The sequence below is a fragment of the Labrus bergylta genome, chromosome 2, assembly GCF_963930695.1.
Source record: "Labrus bergylta chromosome 2, fLabBer1.1, whole genome shotgun sequence".
In the NCBI taxonomy this organism is placed as follows: Eukaryota; Metazoa; Chordata; class Actinopteri; order Labriformes; family Labridae; genus Labrus; species Labrus bergylta.
In genome coordinates, this window is record NC_089196.1 from 33872912 (window position 1) to 33894157 (window position 21246).

A 21246-nucleotide genomic window follows, 5' to 3' on the forward strand; every position below is an offset into this window, starting at 1 on the left:
GGAACAGTCGCTGCAGAGTGCCATCGTAAACTCAAATCTAACCTGAAGGAGAAGTTCCAGTGTGTGTTTGAGGGGATTGCTAAAGCAGGAAACCCAACCCTTCTGAACCAGATCTACACAGAGCTCTACATCACAGAGGGAGGGACTGGAGAGGTCAATGATGAACATGAGGTCAGACAGATTGAAACAGCATCCAGGAAACCACACAGACCAGAAACAACCATCAGACAAGAAGACATCTTTAAAGCCTCACCTGGAAGAGATGAACCAATCAGAACAGTGATGACAAAGGGAGTGGCTGGCATCGGGAAAACAGTCTTAACACAGAAGTTCACTTTGGACTGGGCTGAGGACAAAGACAACCAGAACATACAATTCACATTTCCATTCACTTTCAGAGAGCTGAATGTGCTGAAAGAGAAAAAGTTCAGCCTGTTGGAACTTGTTCATCACTTCTTTCCTGAAACCAAAGAAGCAGGAATCTGCAGGTTTGAAGAGTTCCAGGTTGTGTTCATCTTTGACGGTCTGGATGAGTGTCGACTTCCTCTGGACTTTAAAAACAACGAGACCCTGACTGATGTCACAGAGTCCACCTCAGTGGATGTGCTGCTGACTAACCTCATCAGGGGGAAACTGCTTCCCTCTGCTCACCTCTGGATAACCACACGACCTGCAGCAGCCAATCAGATCCCTCCTGAGTGTGTTGACATGGTGACAGAGGTCAGAGGTTTCACTGACCCACAGAAGGAGGAGTACTTCAGGAAGAGGTTCAGAAATGAGGAGCAGGCCAACAGAATCATCTCCCACATCAAGACGTCCAGAAGCCTCCACATCATGTGCCACATCCCAGTCTTCTGCTGGGTCACTGCTACAGTTCTGGAGGATGTGCTGAAGACCAGAGAGGGAGGAGAGCTGCCCAAGACCCTGACTGAGATGTACATCCACTTCCTGGTGGTTCAGTCCAAACTGAAGAACATCAAGTATGATGGAGGAGCTGAGACGGATCCACACTGGAGTCCAGAGAGCAGGAAGATGATTGAGTCTCTGGGAAAACTGGCTTTTGAGCAGCTGCAGAAAGGAAACCTGATCTTCTATGACTCAGACCTGACAGAGTGTGGCATCGATATCAGAGCAGCCTCAGTGTACTCAGGAGTGTTCACACAGATCTTTAAAGAGGAGAGAGGACTGTACCAGGACAAGGTGTTCTGCTTCATCCATCTGAGTGTTCAGGAGTTTCTGGCTGCTCTTCATGTCCATCTGACCTTCATCAACTCTGGAGTCAATCTGATGTCAAAAGAACAAACAACATCCCGGAGGTCTAAATTATTCAGAGGAAAACCTGACCCAAAACATTTATATCAGAGTGCTGTGGACCAGGCCTTACAGAGTCCTAATGGACACCTGGACTTGTTCCTCCGCTTCCTCCTCGGTCTTTCTCTTGAGACCAATCAGAATCTCATACGAGGTCTGCTGACACACACAGGAAGTGGCTCAAAGACTAATCAGAAAACAGTCAAGTACATCAAGGAGAAGATAAGTGAGGATCTGTCTGCAGAGAAAAGCATCAATCTGTTCCACTGTCTGAATGAACTGAATGATCGTTCTCTAGTGAAGGAGATCCAACAGTCCCTGAGATCAGGACGTCTCTCTACAGATAAACTGTCTCCTGCTCAGTGGTCAGCTCTGGTCTTCATCTTACTGTCATCAGAAAAAGAGCTGGACGTGTTTGACCTGAAGAAATACTCTGCTTCAAAGGAGGCTCTTCTGAGGCTGCTGCCTGTGATCAAAGCTTCAAACAAAGCTCTGTACGTGCTCACATAACTATCCAGGTTAACTGTAGTTCTCTTCATTCAGAAATAACAACTATAGTTTGTAATTGCTTTCATTTGTGTTCTTCTGAATCCTCTTCAGGCTGAGTGTCTGTAACCTCTCAGACAGAAGCTGTGAAGCTCTGTCCTCAGTCCTCAGCTCCCAGTCCTCTAGTCTGAGAGAGCTGGACCTGAGCAACAACAACCTGCAGGATTCAGGAGTGAAGCTGCTGTGTAGTGGTTTAAAGAGTCCACTCTGTAGACTGGACACTCTCAGGTTAGTGTGCTGCTGATCCACATTATTCATCTAAGATCACGTTTTCTTGATGAATCATTTATTAAATGGGCCTTGGTGGTGGTTTAAAGTTTTCCTGTATGTTTCCACATTAAAGCTGTAAAGCTCTGAGCTCGTTCTATAGCTCTCAGTCTTTTAGTCTGAGGAAGCTGGACTGGAATAAAGAAAGTTAAATATGAAGTTCTTTCCCCACCAACAAACAAACCATGGATAATGTTTGGAACATAAAGAACTAAAGAATCTTTATTTCAGATGAAACAGTTCAGAACTGTTTCTACATCACTGCTGATGTCAAAGCAGTCTGTGTGTTTATCTCACGCTCTGTCTTACCTTCACTATTTGTCACCAGAGTAAATATTGATTAGTATCAGATTATGAAGTCTATTCTGTTCAGCTGCATGGTTATGACGGGATGTTACTGGTAAAACATAGAAGAATGAACCAATGGATGTTAAGCATGTTGTGTGTGTGTGTGTGTGTGTGTGTGCATGTGTGTGTGTGTGTGTGTGTGTGTGTGTGTGTGTGTGTGTGTGTGTGTGTGTGTGTGTGTGTGTGTGTGTGTGTGTGTGTGTGTGTGTAGTCTGTCAGGTTGTCTGATCACAGAAGAAGGTTGTGCGTCTCTGGCCTCAGCTCTAAGCTCCTCCCCCCTGAGACATCTGGACCTGAGCTACAATCATCCAGGAGAACGAGGAGAGAAGCTGCTGTCTGCTGGACTGGAGGATCCACACTGCAGACTGGAGACACTGAGGTACAGACAGACACACAGAAGCTGTCTCACTGTTTCTGAATGATGAACTCTGCTTCTTGTCTGATGCTGGATTTAAATGAAGATGTATGAAATAGATTCTGATCTGGTTTCTTCCTCCAGGTTGGACCATAATGGACTGCACAGACTGAAGCCTGGTCTGAGGAAGTGTGAGTGTGTTTTCATTTCTCTTCATCAGAACACAGCAGCACATGTTGGAGTGTAGAAGAGTAAATGCTCTTGAACAATCAGACAGAGACTATGGCTTGTGAATAGAGGATTTGATTATTTCTCTCGGAGAAGTTAATAACAATAACTTAGATTCATATAGCGCCTTTCATGAAACCCAAGGATGCTTTACAAAGTGTGTGTGTGTGTGTTTGTGTGTGTGTCTGTGTGTGTGTGTGTGTGTGTGTGTGTGTGTGTGTGTGTGTGTGTGTGTGTGGGGGGGGGGGGGGGGGGGGGGCGTAATGGGAGACAACAAGAGAGGAATAGAAAAACACAAACAGAGGAGAGAAAGGATAGAAACACTAGACAAACAAATGAAGGAGAAAGGGAGTGGGTGATCAGCTGAGGGGAGTGTTAGATGAGGCTGAATGCTTTGGTGAACAGATGGTGTTTGAGGAGGTTTTTAAAAATGACCAGGGGTCTCATTTATAAAAGAGTGCGTAAAATTCATACTAAAAATGTACGTGTGCCAAAAACCCGGAAATGGCGTGCGCACAAAATGATTCAGAGTTATAAAACCGTTCGTACGCACACCTGCACGCAGTGTTCCCTTTATAAATCACCATCCACCTGGAAATGTGCGCACGTAGATTAGTCCCATGTTCCGCCCTCTACACGCCCACATTCAACCATAAACGGTCAATGCTGTTGGGGTTGTATCAAGTCAACTTTGGTTATATTCTTTAATAATTAAACTTAATTATTAATAATATAAATAAAATATCATTAAACTATGTTTAATCTCGTTTTGGGGCACCAACCTGTAATCAGGTAAATATAACCAAAATATCACTCAAATCAGTCTCAAATTAGTTATTTAATTGCTATTATTAATAATGAATAACTATATTTAATAAATTGAAGGCGTGAAATCCGTACACAAAGCCTTCGCACCCAGCTTATATCACAATGCAAATACACCAGTAATCACAAACAACTGCTCTCTTAAATTATAACAGAATTTATTTAAACAAAGCAACATCAATCCAAAATCAATGAACTTAATTAAACAAATAACTATTATAAACTAATCTAAGCAACAAACATTATCAAGCAAAGGCTTGTGGAAGGGGTGTGAATGTAGGTGTGTGTGTGTGTGTGTGTGTGTGTGTGTGAGAGAGAGAGAGAGAGAGAGAGAGAGAGAGGAGGGGGGGAAGAAGAAAGGGGGGGAGATGGCTTCGTACCCACGTGGTCGTTCACGATGGCGCAAACCTAACAAAGACCTGGGTGCGTGCGCGTGTGGATGAAAGGGAGAGAGAAGGGGGGGGAAGATTACTTTGTCCCACGTGGTCGCCCTTCCGATGGCACACACCTAACAAAGGCCTAAATGTGGCCTTAAGGTCTAAAAGAGACTGAGTTCGGCCCTACACGATCTGTGTCTCTGAGGCGTCTGGATAGCCGCGAGTGTATAGATCTCTGTGCGTAATGGCGCGGTGGTGGAGTTGGTCTCCAGATGTACGTTTACACAGGAATTTGTGTGTATGTGTGTTCGTAGAAGGGGAAATAAAAGAGAATAAAAGAGAAATGCGTGCCTGAAGAGGCCGGATCACAGTCCGACTCCCGCACCACAACTCGGAGTAATTCCCTTCATTCACAGAAACAAACCAATAGCCGAATTCAGGTTTATACGGCTTACACTGGCCTTTCTGATCAGAAGAGTAATACCCGGTTATAACGCTGTTACACTAAACACATATAGGACGCAGCGGTCCGAAACAACAACAAGAGTTTTAAACAGTTAAAACTCAGGACGCAGTGGTCCAACAAAGATAAAAATTACAGTTTCTGCTTCGATCAACAATTGTTAAAAACACTCTCTAAAGCTAATTCTGCCCAGACCTAATTAAGCCTCACTTGTGAATCGCTTTGTCCGCGATTGGTGAAAGGAAAAGAGATCTTCTGTCCGTCCTGGTGCAGAGGCGTCTGATGGCGGCGAGGGTCCCTTACGGCGAGAGCGGCTTCGTTGGTTCTCCGTCGAGTGGAAAGATGTCCGTTGATGTCCTTTCGTTACAGGACGGAATAAGACCGTTATCTTTCTGATAAGCTGTTATAGTCTGACGCTCTCCGAGAAACTGAGATGCGTTCACTGGACAATCCGAGCTCGGAATTTAGAACACTGCCGGCCGCGGATTACCTGCGCGCCAAAAATTTAAAACAAAGGAAGATTGTTGCAGGAAACAGGAGATAAGCTTGGATCTCCGAGCACCAGAAGTCAGCGCGTGGAAAGAGGTCTAACAAGGGAAGTCTTGGAGTTTTGTCACCTGGCCGCCTTCCTGTGGGGTCTCCCTCAGGTTCCGGTCCCCCCTTTACGTCACACGTAGGTGTGAAGTACCGCAGGGAATTCTGGGATAAGGAGTCCTTTTAGGCTTCCTTGTGATTTCAGTGAATCGCTCAAATGAGACTTCCCACAAGGGTGCAGGCCCAAATCCATTGTTTGACTGTCCTAAGCCTGCGTGGCCCAACAATATTGTATTCTGACTGCAGGATTCTTATTAAGAGTTACAGGTTTTCAGTGAAATCGACATCGACCTGACCTGACTGTGGTCGCTCTACATCAGGATCTGCTGAGCTCCTTTTCTTTACCAAAGACACTTTAGACAATCGACACAAAATAACACAAGTAGATGAAAGTCTTTCTCACTCTACATCAGTTGATTTATTACAAGGTTACACATGAGCTGTCTGAAGAACTTGTGCTACCCAACACAGAGGCCTCCAAGGAAACAGAGTGACAGAAAGAAGAGAAGATATCAGGAGAGAAGAAGGATCCTTACACTGTAACTTTTTCATATAAGAGAAAGAGAGAAGAGAAATACAGACAGAGAGGAAGAAGAGAAATACAGAGACAGAGAGGAAGAAGAGAAATACAGACAGAGAGGATGAAGAGAAATACAGACAGAGAGGATGAAGAGAAATACAGACAGAGAGGATGAAGAGAAATACAGAGACAGTTTTGTAATCTCTCCGACTTGATCCTAGTAAAACACTGTTTATAGGAGTCGGTAATGAAGTTTCTGATCGACATCAACCCCCTTCTTATCCAGCACCTGAGTCAAAGGCCTTTGAGAGGTCGATGAAGACACACGCTAGAGAACCGCCATTCTTCTTGCACAAGTTTATCAGGCCATCCGCTACCACGATGTTTTCGGAACAACCAGGGGCTGGTATGAAGCCCCTTTGGCGGGGGTGCCGGGCCCACACCTCAGTCAACCGACTAGTCAAAACACTGGACAGGGTCCTTAAGATCACGGAGCCGATGGTAATGGGCCGCCATTGGTTTATGTCCCTCTGTAAAGAGTCACTCAAAGACTTAGGGATGAGAGTAGTACGACTACCCCTAAGACAGGCAGGAAGACGGCCGGTAAGGACAATCCCATTAAATAGATCCGCCAGTTTGACCCCCTTCTTGTTCCACCTCAACAGATCCATTTTTCGGATACGATCGGGCCCGGGGGCTGAGCCATTTTTCTTCTACTTCAGCGCCCTCAACACCTCTGCAGGTGAGAAGGAGCACTGAAGCGGTGTATTGTCGGCTGCAGGGAGGGCCGCGAATTGACCCAAGACACAGAAGTGACTATCTCAGCCCCACACCTTTTTTTATGCGCTCACAATGGCATCCATATCGATGCTACAAGGGACCTCCTCCACACCGTCTAGTATCCACCTAGCCGCTGCGGACCTATCTGCATGCAGCCGTTCTTGAGTGGTCTTATAGAGAGGACAAGCCCTGCACTTCTTTCCGCCCTTCCTTGGTCTCCGCTTGGATCTCAGCGTTCGACGACAGCCATGTTGGGGGTCCTGAAGCACCGCCGCCGGAGCAACCGTTGGATGGCCCTCAAATAACTGTTGATTGTTGAACTGTGTAGGAACTTCGAGGGCTAGAAGCTTGGCGTCTAAAGTGTTGGGGGGGGGGGGGGGGGGGGGGGGGGGGGGTCACCGGGGCAGCTATCACAGAACACTTTTTAAGTGTCCTCCACCTGGCTTTGATCTGGGGGCGACTCCGGCCTACTAGGTGAGAGACAGCTTCATCCAGGGAGCTGTCTATCCTGTCACTGTTAGCAAATGGGATAGATATTTGTCCTCAGCGTCACTTCACTTCAGCTTAGAAACCCGATTACCGCTCGTTGCTGTCTGGGAATCTCAGTGACACGCCACCGTGTGTTGGGACCGTCTATGATTAGAGAGCCCTGCCTTAGTGGAGAACGACCGAGAGCAGTCATCGCACCCAAAACTGCCCTGCAAAAAAGTCCTGGGTTTCCCTTGGCCACAGCACGGGACATGGCTCGTGGCCCTGGAGAGGGTGTCATGGCACACTTGCAACAGGAGAAGCAGACTTTGCTGGCTCTGTGGACCTGTCTGAAGTGGCTGGCCGACCGCAAGGCCGAGCCCAAATCAGCCATGCATAACAAACATTCCCTGGTCGCCCAGGAAACCACTAAGCAAGCAGAAAAGGAGTTATAAAACCGTTCGTACGCACACCTGCACGCAATGTTCCCTTTATAAATCACCATCCACCTGGAAATGTGCGCACGTAGATTAGTCCCATGTTCCGCCCTCTACACGCCCACATTCAACCATAAACGGTCAATGCAAAGCAGCTCGTGAATGAAAATGCATCCAAACGAGGGGGCAGATCAAAGGTTTCCAGCGTTGGATCACGAAAACTGAAGTTTAGACGAAGAAACGAAACTTTCTGACCCAGAAACAAAGGAACTTGTGAATGAAGTGAAGGATAAAATGGACATATCGGTAGTTTGCTGCAGCAGGAGGATCACGAACTGAAGAAAATTCAGAGAATGACACCACGTCGCTGCTGCATTCACGCTGTCCTATGTGCCAAAACATCCACCGTTCATCATTACGCACGAGTATATCTGCAATGTTTACATGTTTACAGGACCCACACTGATTTCTTCATATAGTGGCAGAGAGGACACGTCAGTCAGCATTCTCCCTCACTCTATCATATTATTAATCAAAGGTTTGATCAACCAACAAAAACGTTTAATTGTTGGCCACATATTTTCGTGGGCATCTCCGTCTGCACTGTGACTAATTATGATCAAATATATGGCTTAATGATCGTGTCAGAGATGCCCCGACTTAATGTCCACACTTGAATTATTTACAGAATAAATACATGCAGCTGATGAAGATGTGCTGAGTATGGAGGAGGTGAAATGTGTGAAGCCATCGCCATGTCTCTGTGCACTCTTTATTAAAACTAAAAATCACAATTGATGATAAATGCAAGATATTGAAATATATGAATGAAAACTGGAGGCTCTATGGTCTTTGTGTTAGTCTAATGTTTAACTCTACATCAGTGATTACATTAGTGTATAAGTCCGGTCCTCTGAGGTCCGTCTGGGATAATGAAGGCGAGATGACGCTGATGCAATATGTATGTGGCGGACTTTTATTTTTTATTTTTATTTTATGTTTATATATTGTCATAATGAAAGTTACTTATTGGAAACGGCTCACTACATGCGCGATTATAGCCTAAATAAAACCATCGGTTTGAATGATTGTGATGACGTGGATCTGTCAGTAAAGTTTGATATTTAGTGAAATAGGTTTGCTTTGTTGTTAAGGGAGCGAGCATTCTCAGCATAAATGAGGCGGTGGTGTATTCTGAAGCAGAGGGGGAGAGAGGAGTGGTTCTGTCAACACACACAACAACAGGTATCAGGTTTCTGCTGTGCACGTGTGATTTGTTGTGATGATGGCGCCGGTCAGACACTACAGTGGGGATAGCATGGTCAGTGTAAACAAACTTGCATCGGGCAGCCCTATGCACGTAGTGAGGACGGCGCAGGAGTCCAAAAGATTTAATGGAAGCAAGGTTGTCCGGAGAGAAGTGGCAGGCGAGATTCTGGAGTTGCAGAGCGGAGTATGTTAGTAGTACCATGTCCGCAGCAGGGAGAGCAGCTGCTAGCCGCAGGCTGAAAGCCGCAAGCTACCGGGCGCCAGCCGGGGTCAGGAAAACCGCAGGAATGAGAGCCAAACCAGGATAAGGAAAGGACCAATTTTGTGGCAGACGGGGGACCCGTCTGGACACAATCTGAGCAGGAGAGCAGCAGCCGGCAGTCTGGTTGTCAGGCAGGCCTCTTCACCGCCAGCAACCGAGCCAGAGTAGGGGGGAAGCGGCAGCCAGCGGTAGCCAACAGGTGGCGCAGGGCGACGGGTCCAAGCCAGGTAGGGAGCCGACGTGGCCGACGAAGAAGGACGGTCCACCAATAAGGCAGGCGAGGGTCCAGTGATCACAGACTGGTGAGGATATCCTGATAGCTGTGCGAGAAGCTAACAGCTGATCGGCGGCTAGCGCTAACAGCTGATCGTCATAGATGGTGAGTAGCTGTCAGTTTACACAAACTGAAAGCAACAGCAAAGTCGATCTGTTTGCAGACTGTTAGTTGAGGATAAGTAGGAGGGAGAAGCATAGATAGCACAAAAGAAACACCATTTTTGTCACGGATCGTGAAGCGGCGACATACACGCCAGCGTCCTTGCTCAACCGGAACTTTTATAACATCCCAATCATCCTTTTATGGGCAATCAACACACTGAGCAATTGCAACATGTGTGCTATATGAAGACCATTTCCTAAAAGTTTCCTGGACAGACAACTGGTCTCTTAACAGGAAAGAGTGTGTGAGTGTGTGAGTGTGTGTGTGTGTGTGTGTGTGTGTCTTGTGTATCAGAACATGATCTTATGACTTGGCTAAATTCAGAGGTTAGATAACTATTGGTTTGTGCCTGCTGCTGTCCAGATTGTGTTTCTGTTATGCTTAAACCTTTCAAACTACAACAGGATGAGGGCTGGAAGTAACACAAAGTGATGATAAAAGTGAGGGTGATGGAAACTCATGAGAGTTTAAATATGAAATAAAAAATGTAAACTGAAATAAAAGTGATAATCCAGTGAATAGAAAATCACCATTCATCACATCCAACAGAAATGTATATTTTACAACATGCAGTTTTTGTGACATTTCACATTTTGATGTTGGCTGCTGGCCGGCTGCTCGTAGTCGAGCTCGTGGAGCTCATCAACTTTAAAAACAGCAGAAATCATTTTTGATTTGACGTTCATTTTCATAAACATGTAAATATGCAGAGTCTCCAACATCAAGTTCTCTCCTCAAAAACATCCAGACGTGAATTCAGTGATGAAATAGAAACAGAATATCTTTAGAGACATAAGCTAGCTCTCCTCCTCGTCTTCTGGCTGTGCAGACAGTAAGGCACACAGCAAAGTCCACGATCACCATAGTACAGGCCAGCAGGAACATCCAACAACAATACACAAGTCAGCTGCAGGCCGCCAGGTGGCCAGGTGAGGTCGGGACGGCGTGGCCTACACCTTAGACAAGCAGAGAAAAACTCACAAGGACTGAGTTGTCATCTGTTTCTTCAGATTTTGATCTGTTCATCCAGTCCAGTTAAATTTCAATAAAACAAAAACATGTATGTTGTAGAGCCTAGATTGATGGAAAAGAAATGGTCTCCATGACTTCAGAAACACAGTTTAAAAGTAGTTAGACAGGACAAAGGGACGTGGCACACTCCTGCTGCCATCACATTGTGTGTGACAGTGAAAGTGGAAATGAGGCTCCTGTTTGTGCTGAATGTGACCTCTGAGGACAGAACAGTTGGAGACAGCAGATGGTTCATAGATTCTTTGTGCTGCACTTTGATTAGTCAGACTTTATTCACTGCATGTGTTTGTTGATTTGGATCTCCATTCTTCCTGGCTGCCATGGTAACTCCATTTGAACTTGATTAGAAGTGGATTATTACATTTCAGTGCTGTCAAACATCACTCAGTGCTGAATATGAACTGTAAGTTTGATTGACTCTCAGTAAGTAGGGGTGTAATGGTACACAAACATTTCAGTTCAGTACAGTTCTCAGTTTTGAAGCTTTGGTTTGGTACATTTTCACTACAGTAAAGGGACCTGATGCAACGCTTTTTTTTCTTTAATAGCAACATTTATAATTTCCCTTTTACACATTGGACTAAGTGCAGCATCGACAGTTCAGACTTGTACACCTGCTCAGGTTACTTTTTAATAACATTTTAAATTAAACATAAAATAAACTTATGCTGCTTCCTTCAACCAAAAGAGTCTCCAATAAATAAAAGATATGAATGAAATAAAGTATTTTAGAATTAAATGAAGTCATTAATATAGCCTATATATGAAAATATTTCTTTTAAATTACACTTCCACCTTTTAGTTTATGAAGGCAACACTTTTTTGAATGCTCTTTGAGCACATAATAAACCTAATCACATCTGGGACAGTGTAGTTTCAGAACTATTAATATTTCCCTCTGTCGATATAAGAACTTCAATGGCATTTTTTATGGCTTTGGCCCGTTTAGAATTATTAGCAAAAGGCTGTCTGTTTTTTCCTAGTTGCAGTGATGTTTACGTTCACGTGGTGCCTTTTCAAGTGCTTTAATAAGTTGGACGTGTTGCCTGTGACGTACCCGATGTCCGCTGAACAACAACGGCACACTACTCTCGTCTTGTCAACGTCTCTTTGTCCATTATTGTGGGAATGGGGAGGGAGGTGTTCATTCTATCATGCTGCAGGTTATTCTCCCACACAGACGCGTCTCCCCCTCCCCTTTTGCTCTTAGTTTGAGCGGGATCATCGCTGAAAATGAAAACAAAACTTAAGAGTAAGTCTGTAAAAAGAACTCCATCCCGGTTATATGCAACTGGCCAGACCAACAGGACTCGAGGAACTACTAATCTGCACAGTTTGCACAGTTTATGTTTGAACTTTTTTACAAGTTATTAACTAAAAGCTGTGTCCCATACCAGCAGCTGCAGCCTTCCTCCACCCTGAGGTGTGCTTCTGCTTTGCGGTCCGTGTGGGAACACAGATTAAATCACTTTTGTTCCGCGCGTACTCGGATCAGTCCTGTACTGAAACGGTCCGGTCCGAGTACGTGTACCTTTACACCCCTATCAGTAAGTGTCAGTAAAGTTGTTGATGAATGAACAGATGATAACCTGCAGCTGTGTTGTGTCTCGTTCTCTCCATCAGACGCCTGTGAGCTGGAACTGGACACAAACACAGTGAACAGAAAACTGAAACTGTCTGACAACAACAGGAAGGTGACACGTGTGGAGGAGCTTCAGTCATATCCTGATCATCCAGACAGATTTGACAACTGGCCTCAGCTGCTGTGTAGGACTGGTCTGACTGGTCGCTGTTACTGGGAGGTCGAGTGGAGAGGAAAGGTTCATGTATCAGTGAGTTACAGAGGAATCAGAAGGAGAGGAGGCATGAATGAATGTTGGTTTGGATTTAATGATCAGTCCTGGAGTCTGATCTGCTCTGATGGAGGTTACTCTGTCAGACACAATAACATAAGAACAAAGATCTCCTCCTCCTCCTCCTCCTCCTCCTCTGTCTCTCACAGAGTAGCAGTGTATGTGGACTGTCCTGCTGGCTCTCTGTCCTTCTACAGAGTCTCCTCTGACACACTGATCCACCTCCACACCTTCAACACCACATTCACTGAACCTCTCTATCCTGGGTTTAGACTCTGGTCTCCTGGTTCTTCAGTGTCTCTGTGTCGTCTGTCAGTCTGAGAAACACTGCTGACTGAAGATCAGCTGACTCTGTTCACTCTGTCCAGCTGGTCTGTTTCATGGTTGGGGGGTGTGATAATGGGGGGTGGGGGTGGTAATGGGGGTTAAATGTTCTACATTACAGAAAAACAATGGACCCCCTTCTTTAATGTCTGTATTGTTCTGATCTCACCAATAAAAAACAAGTGACAATTAAACAATTAAAGTCCTCCTCCTGCTGTCTTGATATTGGCAGCAGGAGGAGGAGTCATGGCTCCAGATCTGTTACAAATGGTAAACTTGTCTCTCAGGTGTCTTCCACAGGCCCTGAAAACAGCAGTCATCAAGCCACTACTAGAAAAGAACAATCTAGACAATAATGAATAATTACAGGCCTATATCAAATCTTCCTCTGTTAGGTCAAATGATAGACAAAGCTGTGTTTCAGAAGTTAAATAACTTCTTGATATTGAACAACTGTTTGGATGTCTTCCAGTCAGGTTTTGGACCAAACCGCAGCACTGAGACAGCTCTGGTTAAAGAGTTTCATGACATCTGTTTAAACACAGACAGAACCTCAGTCTAAGTTCTTCTTGGGTAACACTTTATATGAAGGTCCTTGAAATAAGCTGTTATTACCATCAAATCTGCTGTATAAGACACACTTTAAACCCTCAGGCATCAGTTTAATTTACTACCCTCTTAAGTCATTAAGGACAAAAATGTCCACTTCCAAAAAACTGCTATTGCTATTTTGTTCCTTTTTTCTGCATAAATCTCTTAAACAACTTCAGCCCTGCTCAAAACTACCAAACATTCAATCATTTTGAGGATTTTAACCCTTTAGATGCCAATTTCATTACTTGATCACTGTTGTTATTTATGAAAAAGAAGTTATTTTCCATATAACAAATATTTGGTGTCTGGGGGATTTTTTTTTTAAATCAGTCTTGGATATGTCAAAGATTATACAAAATATTGACTTTGATGCATTATTAGTTTTTGTGTAGCATCAGATTTAAAATGTACTACCCTCTTGAGTCATTAAGGACAAAAATGTTCACTTCCAAAAACTGCTATAAAAATAATACAGATTAATTTTTTTTCTGCTTTTTTAGGTTAAATCTTTTGATCAACTTCAGTCCTGATCAAAACGATCAAATATTACTTTATTGGTATTATTCAAAAGTCTAGCAAGCCAAATTGCTGATACTGCTTGATTTACTTCTATTTTTGGTACTTTCTCTCTGGATGTATATAGTTTTATTACGGCTCCCTTGAGTAGCCACAAAAAAGGAAAAACAAGTCCACAGAGACTAGCTTATGTAGATATAAGGTTTCAACTGTAATCTAAGAAATCAGAAGAATGCTGTATATGTACTTATGTCTTGATTATTTGTAATTGTAATGACAATGTACTATGGCACATTAACAAGAAAATAAAAAAATATATGTTTATATCTATCATATCTCCTCAGGGATGATGTCAGCAGAACGACTACAGGCAAGAGGGACACAATAACTGAAGAGACAGAGGAGGCTACTGTCTGATACTTTACTTACTCTCCACAAGTAATATGTGTCAGAGCACCAACACATTTCCTATGCCTTCCTCTGTGGTCAGAGACCATTTTGGGTTGTTCCACCAAAAGAGAGAGACGTGCCAATGTAAGACACATGAAATTTGTAGTTCATGGCAAATATAATCTACAAGCTGGGTATTGTGAACTGAAGAAGCATAGAAGAAATGTCTGACAGCACTGTCTGCAGCAGCCCAAAGGCATGTGTCTGTATATCCCTTGAACAGGTCTTCATGTAAGGTGGTGACCCTGCCCCAGGGATGTCAGGAGAAGGTGGAAATCTCAAAGTGGAGAGACTAAAGTGAGTACAATCATCGTTAAAAAAGATGTTCCAATGCCAGAGGATGAGCATGTGGTACAATTCCAAAACAGGCTTTTTAACTTCAAGAGGCACCTTTTGAATATTCCTGAACCTCACTGCTAAAGATGCCCTGATCCACACAGATTTCAGTGAAAGTTGTTCTTGTAAATACTACAATGAAATCCAGTCAGTCCACTTTTGGAGGGTCACATCAGCAGGTGACCCTCCACACTGGTGTGCTTTATCTGGCCCTTCTGCACCATCTCCCCCAGTAGAAGGCACGACCCACCTCCAATATGGGCTCATTTGGACCCCATTCTTCAGAACACAAATCACAGAGAGAGAGAGAGAGAGAGAGAGAGATCAAATTAAAACTGTATAATCAAGAAGTGGAGAGAGTAAGACACTTTAAGTTTTTAGGGTTCTGGTTTGATGAGAGGATTACATGGGCTGCATGTTCAGAAAGTTTGAAGTGTTGTGAGGGGTTTAGTTGGAAGTGAGTGGGGGGCAGACTGCTGTGAAAGCATACAGGATGAATAAGATCAGTATTAGATTATGGTTGTATTGTATATGGATCAGCAGCAAGCACAACTCTTAAAAAACTAGATACTATCCAATATCAGGAATTAAGACTGTGTACAGGTGCTTTTAAAACAACACCAACACTGAGATCAGTCATTTGTTCAGATTCAAGTTCATCACTCATCAGTTTACAGTCATTCAGACAGCAGACATTTAGACAACAAACACTATACAGAAGTCAAAATGATGTTTTTATTGGTACCTGCACACAAAGGCTTCAAAGGAAATGAATTAGCAGACAAGGTGGCAAAGGAGGCTACAAAAAATACTCAACTGGATTTGATAGTTAGCATTAGTGGAACAGAAGTGAAGAGCATTATTAAACAGAGACTGAAGGAAAAGGTGGCAAGACTCAGATTTGGACACACTGGATTCAATAACACATTGTTCAAAACAGGAAAACACAAATATGACTACTGTGGACAAGAGGAGACAGTGGAACATGTTGTTAGACACTGTCAGAAATAAAGTTTAAAAAGAAGACAGATGATGGAGAACCTGAAAGAAATTAAAGGCTTTATGTGTGATTTTTTGATCCAGCAGATGTTGCCCTTGAGCACCAGCATGAAACCAAAACAACTTGCGCTGCATTGTTGTGTTAGCATGCTAATGCTAGCGATCTTTATTATGCTCGTATCTTCACACTGCATGTAAATTTACCTGAAATGAGCGTGATCTAGAAACACAGTTAAGCAGTGAGTACAGTATGTTATTCTTCTTTTCTCTAGTCCCTCAATTAAACAACTTTTATACGCGAGGGGAGGGGTCAGCCGGCCGTCCCGGCGATGTAAACAAACTGAAGATAGGACTTTGAAAACTCTGAAAACATCACAGACAGTGGGACTCGGGTGTTACACCCACTGTCTATCGTCCACCAAAGCCCAATACTCATTTCTTGAATGAATTTGCTTCATTTTTAACTCATCTGTGCTCACTCTCCCCTAACATAATATTGCTGGGAGATTTTAATATACATATGGATAAAACTAACAATGCCTTGACGAAGGACTTTACATCCTGCCTTGACAGCTTTGGATTGCAGCAACATATTGATTTCCCTACACACTCCAAAGGACATATCTTGGACTTAATCTGCTGCTCTGGTGTCACTCCTCTTGACTGCGCTGCAGATGTCCTTCCCATTTCTGATCACATGTTAATATCTTTCAATGTCAAACTTACACTATCCAAAAAATATCTGCCACGTGTCATTTCATATCGCAACATCAAGGACATTAACTTAACTGCTCTCTCCAGTGACATTGACAGCCTCCCCAGCATAAACTGTTTATCCACCCCTGATGAACTGGTTTCTCATTACAATGATGGTCTTCATAGCCTCTTAAATACCCTGGCTCCTTTAAAAACCCGGACTGTTTCATTCACCCACTCTGCTCCATGGTTCACACCTGAACTTCGCCAACTCAAAACAAAAGGCCGTCGCCTGGAACGTCTCTACAAGAAAACTGGACTTCTTATTCACAGAGAAATGTACAATAACCACATTCTCCACTACAAGGACAGTTTCTCTACAGCTAAATCAACTCACTACGCAGGTATCATCAGCTCAGGTGAAGGGAATACAAGGACACTATTCTCCATCGTCAACAACATACTACGACCACCGGACTCTCTTGCTTCTCATCTGTTTTCCACCGCCTATTGTAACTCTTTAATGTCATTTTTCACTGCCAAAGTAGACAAGATTCACCAGCAACTGACTCCTAACATCTCATCTCTACCAGTCTTCTTACCTCCTCTCTCTCACTCACTTTCAAGTTTCAAACTTCCTTCTGTTGCTGAAATATCTGACCTCATTCAGAAATCAAAACCATCTACCTGTCCATTAGACCCTCTCCCTACTGTCCTAGTAAAAGCTTGCCAACCCCCTCTGTCTTCCCTAATAATGGTCATCATACATTCCTCCCTCACCTCTGGTCTTGTTCCCATTTTTTTCAAGTCAGCTTCAATAACCCCTATACTTAAGAAACCTGCTGCAGACCCAAATGACTTCAATAACTTCCGTCCTATCTCTAATCTACCCTTCCTGATTGCCTGCAAGAAATCAAATCCTGGTTCACCTTCAACTTCCTCAAATTAAACAGTGACAAAACCGAGCTTCTCCTCATCGGCACCAAAGAAACAATCTCCGTACTTGACAGTTTTTCTCTGGCTATTGACCACTCCTCAGTTTCCCCTTCCCCTCAGGTTAAGAGTCTGGGTGTCATCCTAGACAGCACACTATCATTCCAAGCTCACATCAATAATGTCACCCGGTCTGCTTATTTCCATCTACGTAACATTAATCGCCTCCGCCCGTCCCTCACTCCCAGCAGTACTGCCATCCTCGTCAACACGCTGGTTACATCCCGCATTGACTACTGCAACTCCCTTCTCTTTGGTCTCCCTCTCAAGTCCATCCACAAACTTCAACTGGTCCAGAATTCTGCCGCTCGCATCATCACCAGAACGCCCTCTGTTAATCACATCACCCCTGTCCTACAGCAGCTTCATTGGCTCCCGGTTAAACATCGCATCACCTTCAAAATTCTGCTTCTCACCTTCAAGGCCATCCACAACCTCGCTCCACTTTACATCTCTGAACTCCTGCACATCAACATACCTACCCGCACTCTCAGGTCTTCTTCTTCCATTCAACTCACTGCACCACCCGCCCGCCTGTCCACCATGGGGTCCAGGGCCTTCAGCCGCTCTGTCCCCCCACCTCTGGAACTCCCTCCCACCACAAATCCGTAATATCGACTCTCTCTCCATTTTCAAATCTCATCTCAAAACACATCTTTTTAAACTGGCATATTCAGTCTGATCATTCTCCACCCGTTCTCATAACTCCTTTACATCCTGTACATTTGTGTTTTTTTAATATTAATTTCATCGTTGTGTTGTTACTTTGTTGTTTTTTTATCTCTGCTCTGTAAGGTGACCTTGAGAGTTTTGAAAGGCGCCTTTAAATAAAAAGTATTATTATTATTATTATTATTATTGTAGACAGTCATGACTCACAGAGTTATTTTCAGAGGATATACTTGATTTAAATTATATTTAAGTGTGAAGAATTGCATATAAAGTTTTTAAAGTATATTTGGATTTAATAGATATCTTACAAAATAACTCAAAAAATGAAGCTGTAGGACAAACTCAGTTGGTTGACAAGATATAATAGATTTTTATCTGGTTATTATTATTATTATTTACAGAAAGTAGTACATAATAGACATTTTGATCCACACTCCTGGCCAGTAGGTGGCAGAAATGCACCAATTCGTTGTTTGCCAACCCCCATAAGACCTTGAAGAAGAAGAAGAAGAAGAAGAAGAAGAAGAGGCGATGGAGTGAGTAGATTTATTTCAGAGCACTGCAGAGCAACCTTTTTAAAGTATAATTTTTGACACACTTTGAGAAGAAAACTTGGAGGTAACTCAGTCTCCTGTTGAATTGTACTGACACAAACTGAACAAAATGTCTGCTAAATCATCCAACGGAAGAAAAACACGTCTTTTAACCACGAGGCCTTCAACTCGTACTCCGACCGCGGCCTCCACTGAAAAACCTCCCCGGGGAGAAGCAGCCTCAGCTGCAGCCGCATCTACGACGGACACGGAGACTTTTCAAAGTGAGCTTCTGTCCTCCCTGCTCAAAGATTTGATAGAGACTCTGAAGATTGAAGTCCGGGCTGTGTTGGAGAGTGAAATGGCAGTCATTAGAGCCGACATTACTGCAGCCAGGTCCAAGCTAAAGGAATACAGAGAGTCCATTACATCCTCTCTGTCTACGTTGAGTGTCACGGTAAAAGGTATGAAGGAAAGCCTGTCTGCATGCACTGATGACGTTTAACCTTCACAGAAAGAAGTACAGCGACTCACTGCAACAGCTGATACTCTGATATTTATCATCCTCTCTGTCTGTATTTCTCTTCATCCTCTCTGTCTCTATTTCTCTTCATCCTCTCTGTCTGTATTTCTCTTCATCCTCTCTGTCTGTATTTCTCTTCATCCTCTCTGTCTGTATTTCTCTTCTTCCTCTCTGTCTGTATTTCTCTTCATCCTCTCTGTCTGTATTTCTCTTCTTCCTCTCTGTCTGTATTTCTCTTCTTCCTCTCTGTCTCTGTATTTCTCTTCTTCCTCTCTGTCTGTATTTCTCTTCATCTCCTTTGTCTCCTGTGTGTGTTTCTTTATTTCATCGTCTCCACTTGTAGGAATCTGTAATCTTCTGTTCATGACGTCACAGGACTTCGGGGCCTGGTTGCCTACTGTTGTAAAAAAAAGTTCTAACTTTTGGCAGCTTGGACATCAACCTCTCTTTTTCCTCCCTCTACATCCTTTTTTCTGCTCTGCTAGATAAGCTTCACTTCATACTTGCTTGTTCATTAGTTTCTATCTCTTTCGCTCTAGTCTCTTTTCTCTCTCTGTGATGCCGTGTCAATCATTTCTTTAAAGGGATACTTCACATGTTGAAACATGAATCTGTATTGACATTGGGTCATATATGTAGAAATGTGAAATACATTTTGAAGTTGGTGCCTTCTTGACTGAGAAAGAAGAATTGCTCGACTTCCCGACTTGACGTCATCACATAGGGGGAAAATATGTTTAGTTAATGTTAACATACTTTTTATTAATTCACGTATTGACCATCAACTTTTTGCTCAAATATAACTGTAACAGTAACATTTCACTGATCTTCTTTGGAGCATCAACGCAACTGAACTGAAATCATGTCGAAAGAACGACTTCCTAACTCGGAAACTTGGAGCACCTGAGCAGCACCTGAATGCATCATAAGACCTGAGGGTCATGATGGAATAGTTCATGTAGTGCAGCTGGAGGGGGGAGGGGCCCTGAGACATGATTTATAGATGAACATTCTTCTGATAAGAACTTTTTGCGTATGGGTTTTTAGAAAAACATAATAACTTACCACAAAGTTTAAAAAATAAAATTAATTTTAAACAAGATTTTTTGGTAGGTAGGACAGAATCAGAAACCAAAGACAGAGAGTGGGGAATGACTTGTGGGAAAGGAGCCACAGGTCGGATTTGAACCTGGGCTGCCCGCTCTCCAGGACTAAGCCCCAACACATTAAAGAAGAACATGAGGAACTGTGGAGCAGTCAGGAGGAAGAACAGCTTCAAGAACTGGAGGAGGCTGATACCACCAAGTTCCCCTTCACTCCTGTCTCTGTGAAGAGTGAAGATGGTGAAGAGAAACCTCAGTCCTCACAGCTTCATCAGAGACAAACTGAACAGATGGAAACAGGAGGTGATGGAGAGGACTGTGGAGGAGCAGAACCAGAGAGAGACTCAGATCCAGAGAGACGTTTACAACCAATGACTGAGGTCAAGACTGATGACAGTCATGATTGGCAAGAGACAAGAGAAGATCTTTCAGAATTAAACTTCAAAAATAAGAAACTACAGACTGGTAAGAGACCACATAGGTGCTCGGAGTGCGGTAAAAGATTTAACGCAAAAGGAAATTTGACCAGACACATGATGATTCACACTGGAGAAAAACCCTTCAGCTGCTCTCAATGTGAGAAAAGATTTACCCTTAAGGCCAGTCTGACATATCACATGACAATTCACAGAGAGAAATCCTTTAGATGCTCTGAGTGTGGTAAAACATTTTACCGACAAAGAGATCTGACTATACACATGATTCTGCGTACGGGAGAAAAACCCTTCAGCTGCTCTCAGTGTGGAAAACAATTTAGACAAAAGGGGGGTCTGAAGTCACACATGTTAGTTCACACAGGAACGAAAGCCTTCAGCTGCTCTTTTTGCAGTAAAAGTTTTACCCAAAGAGGAAATCTGACCATGTTGTGCCCTGAAAAAGGGTAAAATGAATAAATGGACTCAAGACACGATGCTTCCTCTGTCAGCGTCATGCAGAATGATTTAATTTATCTTTTTCAAAATGATCCACATAGTCACAATGGTGCTTTCTTTTAACATTTCTTTTCACAGGCAAATATGAAACATAACAGGTAAGTACAATGAAATAAAATTATCAACTGTGTTGAAAATACAAACAAAAATATCCTGTTTATCACTTTGCTTCATATTTCTTTCTTTAATTTCTCATTCTTC

At 43.3% G+C, this 21246-nt stretch overlaps 3 protein-coding genes across 4 annotated transcripts in view; 2 read left to right on the forward strand and 1 right to left on the reverse strand.

Annotated features, from left to right (window-relative positions):
* LOC136181104 (NLR family CARD domain-containing protein 3-like) overlaps nt 1-21246 on the reverse strand; it is a 724139-nt gene that overhangs the window by 477737 nt on the left and 225156 nt on the right. The gene's annotated exons all lie outside the window — the stretch shown is intronic.
* The window catches only part of LOC136181112 (protein NLRC3-like), a 693514-nt gene that overhangs the window by 340105 nt on the left and 332163 nt on the right, over nt 1-21246 (forward strand). Inside the window, exons 4-6 of one of the 2 annotated variants that reach the window (XM_065961495.1) lie at nt 2-1805; nt 1912-2085; nt 2684-2851. In XM_065961495.1, the coding sequence (XP_065817567.1) occupies nt 2-1805; nt 1912-2085; nt 2684-2851 (2146 nt within the window). Of the gene's footprint in view, nt 1; nt 2086-2683; nt 2852-21246 lie in introns of those variants that run through there. The other variant, XM_065961490.1, reaches the window with a different exon arrangement.
* On the forward strand, nt 7355-13687 carry LOC136181081 (stonustoxin subunit alpha-like). The gene is made up of 2 exons (XM_065961325.1): nt 7355-7515; nt 12101-13687. The coding sequence occupies exons 1-2, from the start codon at nt 7355-7357 to the stop codon at nt 12693-12695; spliced, it is 756 nt and encodes a 251-aa protein (XP_065817397.1). The 3' UTR covers nt 12696-13687.

What these genes read in the sequence shown, in the direction of transcription:
- LOC136181081 (XM_065961325.1), top strand. Translation starts at nt 7,355, where the DNA reads ATGGCTCGTGGCCCTGGAGAGGGTGTCATGGCACACTTGCAACAGGAG. An exon ending in GTCGCCCAGGAAACCACTAA is followed by an intron (nt 7,516 to 12,100) that starts GCAAGCAGAAAA and finishes TGATGAATGAAC; the next exon opens with AGATGATAACCTGCAGCTGT.